Source organism: Antrostomus carolinensis, unplaced genomic scaffold (genome assembly GCF_000700745.2).
Source record: "Antrostomus carolinensis isolate BGI_N321 unplaced genomic scaffold, ASM70074v2 scaffold11955, whole genome shotgun sequence".
Lineage (NCBI taxonomy): Eukaryota > Metazoa > Chordata > Aves > Caprimulgiformes > Caprimulgidae > Antrostomus > Antrostomus carolinensis.
The window spans coordinates 37,005-41,701 of NW_010314287.1; the positions used below are offsets into that span (position 1 = coordinate 37,005).

Below are 4,697 nucleotides of genomic sequence, written 5' to 3' on the forward strand. Positions count from 1 at the left end.
GTAGGGAAGCCATGGCAAAACTGCACTCATACAGCACTTCATTTACCAAGGAGGAAGAGAAAGGAGCACTTGCCAAAGAGATCATGTCTCTGATCACATCCGTGAAGAAGCGCCTGCACGTGGAAAGCTTCCCTAATTCTGATGCCAGATCTTATGTTCCAGACAGCTATAAAGGCACGGTGGAAAAACCCATCCTGCAACGGGAAGTCAACTTTGAGAAAATCCTTGCCATGCATTCTCAGCATCATCTGGCAGTGTGTGAAGTGTTTGAAAATACTTGTGGGATTCATAAAACCGCACCAGGAGAAAGCCAAGAGGGAGTTTGTGTCACAGCCTTAAGAACAGAAACCAAAAACATAGACACTGTGTGTGCTACTGATGAAACAGGCTACCAGAGGAAAGGTGCTGTGAAAATGCTGCGATCACAAACAGCGGGGAGGAGCTCAGAGAGACTCAGTGGCCAAAGAAATAAATGTGTCAGTTCAGATGTGACGAAAATTTCCTTTGATGAAGAAGAAGCAGAAATAAATGATGAAAACGGTGCTTTCAGCATACGGCAAAACAGGAGTCAAACCACTACTTCAGAGAGCTCTTGGTGCAAGCTGTCAAAATCAAGCTGCTCCTCCAGCTGGGAGGAACTCAACTGTAATAGCAGCAAAGACTCTCTCAGGGAAGGGCAGCAGCAGGAAAAGGGCTCAGCAGAGGAGCAATGTTGCACAACAGAAACTGATGAAAACCATCCAGCTGCATACTTGTGCTCACCACCTCCCAGAGCCTGTCCTCCACCTCCTCGAGAACCTCTGCGTAGCTGCTGGGTATCTTCTCTGCCTTCCTTAGGTACACCCCTAGCTGGGAGGCTGGTAGAGAAGGCACCTCGTTGTGGAGAAGAGCTGCGGGAAGGAAGACACTGTGGAAAGAGGTCTTCAGAAAAGAAAGCAGGGGAGGTGAACAATGTGATTCCTTCCTTCTCCACCTCTGGCTCTGTTCCTACCAGGCTGGAGGAGGAAGAGCAGAAGTCCTCCACCCGGGCAGAGCTGGGCTGCAGGACCAAGGACAGCGGCAGGCAGGGTGGTAGAAATCCCGCAGCCAGCACAGAGGAGCCCTCCTTTCACCCACGTCCCCCCCAAAATGGGGGTGCTTCTGTCCAATCAACCAGCATCAAGCTGAAAATGGCCAGTGACTCCTCTCTGCCTGACTGGCTGAGGAAACCTGCCATGGTGGGAAACAGATCTCTCCAAGTGCCTGAAGTTGATGGCCAAGCAGAAACGGTAGATGACACTGAATTTGATTTTATCAGTGTTGGAGACTTAGTAAACAATTATCCTACAGTGTCTGTTCTAGAGCATCAGTCAACTCCCACTGCGCCAACAGCTTTGCCCTCGGCGGGGAAGATATCCATAACTGAGCACTTTGACTGTGCCACTACTGAAGAAGGTGAAGAAAAGTCTGAGGAGATGGTGAGCAGCAAGAGACGATCCAGTTCGTCTCTGAGCTCGTGGTGCAAAGCAGCACAGATGCCCAAGAGTTCCCCTGAAAGTCTGTTTCTCAGCCCAAGGGGAAGTGGTTTTATCTTCATGCCTGGGAGAACAAAGGAAGAAATCCTTGAGGCTCGATTTCTGAGGGACGATGATTACCTGCAGCTTCTGGCAGGGGTAGAACATAATTGGCTTGTCCAGAGACTGATGCCTACTGGAACTTTTAAGTCGAAACAGCTTCGTAACACATACTGTAAGTGTCCATGCAGGGGTGGGGATTTTCACACAGCAACAGGTACTCCCACAGACAACAGTCTTGACTCAGGCTTTTTCACCCAGTGTTTTAGTCAGCATTTATTAGGACTTTTTTTTTTTTTGTTGGTTTATGATTTTTTGTGTAAGAGTTTCATCAACTCCCTTGAACCATTTTCTCCTCTTCCACATCAGTCACAGCTTCATGGAAGTGGGTTCCATCTCCATGCCCACACAGTCCCTTCATGCAAGAGGTAACTAAGGCTGCTTGAACTCCCTGTGCCAGTTCATCAAGCCCTTTCTACCCCATTACTTGAGTCTCTGGTGTTGTTGCCCATTTAGATTCCACATTTCATCCCTGCAAACTGTGTATTTAATCATAAATAACAGGCATACCTTAATATGCAGACACTTGACCAATATACTAAGAGATAGAGAAGCTAGGAGCAGCACTACTGTAGGTTGCCTCAGTGAGCTCATTAAGTAAAACCCCCTTAGGGCTCATCCTATCTTGCATGTCTCAAGCCTGTTTAGCAATTTTTTTGTCCTTAATGTAATATATCCAACTCTGCACCTAGATATTAGCACATATTATATAGCACCTCTTAGCACATATTTTTTAGCCCCATATTTTGCTTTCAGATGAGCCTGGATCTCTCTTGGGTGCTGATTATTTAATCCTTTAGCACAAGCTTAGAGCAGACCTGTGGAATTGTCTGTTCAACTTGTGTTTTCTTTTTGTAGCTGCTCTTCTTTTAAAATACTCAAAGAAATCAGGCCTCTGGACAGGCCAAGAAACAGCTGTATTCATTGGGGACTACCTGAACGTGGCAAAGGAAGGCAAACAGAGAAGAGCATTTTGGATACACTTCCTGCACCAAGAAGAAACCCTGGGAAGGTATTAACCAAAGCAATTTCTGAAGCAACATGTTTTATCAGTGCTACTTCTGTGTAAATATTAAATGTTAATGAATTAAAACTCTCTGGTACGATTAGTCTTGTAGCTATGATTTAGTGAGTCCAGAGCCTTGTTAGACAGTAGCTTTTATCAGGTATTTTCAGAGGACAGTACAAGTTTTCACTTGGACAAGTACAGAAATAATAGTCGTATCGGGAGAAGATAGTTCCTGTGATCTGTTTCAACCTACTTTACATTTGGTTAGATTTTGCCTGATTTTCTGTAGCAAGAACATTTTATGGTTTTCCCAAATCCCTTGGGCATTTTGGCAATTGTTCCCATCACTCCTTCTAACTCTACTTTTTGATTTCTGAGAATAACAAGCCCCTTCACTGTTGTCTTCTAACAAGCATGTTAGTGTTCATTGGCTCATGGCAGCTCTTAGGCCTGACTTCACCTTTGTCTATAATGGGATGATCTCAGGGGAGCTTAAACGTTGCTTCCTTTTTATCTGACCTCTAGCTTTGCCTTACAGAATTATATATGTATTACCTATATGTACACACATATCTCCTTGCAATACCTGCAGGCAGTGTTTCAGTTGCTGTTCTTTAATTTTAGCAGCAGGTTTACACAATGGATGCCTATGGCCTGAAAGCAGGATTAAAATCACCTATTTGATCATAAAGGCCTCTGCACCAGCAGAACTCTGACTGCTGCTTGCAGCTTTTGGATTGTTATTAAAAGTAGCTTATGAATTATTATGAGTTAAAAACAGTATTTTAAGTATCTCCAAGTCAGGTCTCCCTTCAGAGTCAAGAAGAGTTGACGTCAAACGTTGCAGTGTCAGGAAAGCCCCATCCTAGGATTTGATTGATTGGCACAGCATTTTATGCCTTGAAGAACTATAAAAGGAAAAAAACCCACAACTTTAATCACTGCAGTTTTAAATGCATCACCAGCAGCTGCCTTTGCTTCTGAACAGCCAAGCTCTGCTATGCAATGATGTTCCTGCATCACAAGCAGGGCTTCCCACGCTGCAAATCTGGCTACACCAAACACTTCTCTTTTTGTTTAGGTACATTGGTAAAGAATATAAAGAGGAGAAAGGACTTCTTCATCATTTCAGTGACGTGGAACGGCAAATGACTGCCCAGTACTACGTGACAGAATTCAACAAACGGCTGTATGAGCAAAAGGTCCCTACCCAGATCTTTTATATCCCATCTGCGGTACTCCTGGTAAGAACTGGCTGCTAGGCAATACAAGGGATTTGTTGGAAAGAGTATCTTAAGGGGTTTTTTTGTTGTTTTTTTTTAAATACTAGTGGTTAAGCCACCTCTAGATGACACACTGTCTTTCATGCCATCTTACCTGGTAGCTGCATTTGCTCATTGACAACAGAAGACACTTGCATGCAGAGCTACAAGTTCACGGGTGAACTGGCAGAAAAGATGCCGTGTCCTATTAGAAGTCAGAAACTCACTTGTAAATGAAGCCCAGGAGTTGCTCAGCCTTTTATGTCATCTAACAGTATATGAGCATCTATTTTCAGGGGTAGTTGTGAAATCTGGACAGCAAAGTGACCCATTTTGAGCACCACAAAAATATCTAAACCTCCCTAGAACCCAGCAAGTGAGTTTCCTGCAGACAAGTTGACTTGCTGCAGGACTACTTTGGGACCTTTACTCTATGATGCTGAATTTCAGGAACACAGGACTGGAAAGACTGTCCTCATGTCTCATCAGGTCCAGTGCCCTGATATCACAGGCAACAACGCTGCATAATCCCTTTTTATACTCATTAAGTCCTATCCTAAAAGCAGCAGTGTTGTGGTTTGTGTTTTTAACCTTAATGACTTCCAATAAATAGTTCTAGAGTTGTTCTCTTGATGTCTGGAAAATTTCTGCTATTTTCTAATCTAAAAGTTGTCAGTTTATTGTCTTTCTTGCAACTTCTTGGCGGCCTACATTTTAAAAAGGAGCAGCAGCAACATCCCCTCATAGCCTCTGTTCTCTAGGCTAGAGAAGCCAAGCTTGTTTTAGTGTTACCTCGAGATACAGTTCTCTCTT

The 4,697-nt window shown here is 44.0% G+C and overlaps 1 protein-coding gene across 1 annotated transcript in view; it reads left to right on the forward strand.

Annotated features, from left to right (window-relative positions):
- Positions 1 to 4,697, forward strand: part of ALPK1 (alpha kinase 1) — a gene marked incomplete at its 3' end in the record, with an annotated part of 27,114 nt that overhangs the window by 21,208 nt on the left and 1,209 nt on the right. Inside the window, 3 exon segments of the mRNA XM_010167600.1 lie at positions 1 to 1,728; positions 2,472 to 2,625; positions 3,704 to 3,866. The exon segment at positions 1 to 1,728 is cut by the window's left edge and continues 19 nt beyond it. Coding sequence (XP_010165902.1) covers positions 1 to 1,728; positions 2,472 to 2,625; positions 3,704 to 3,866 — 2,045 coding nt within the window.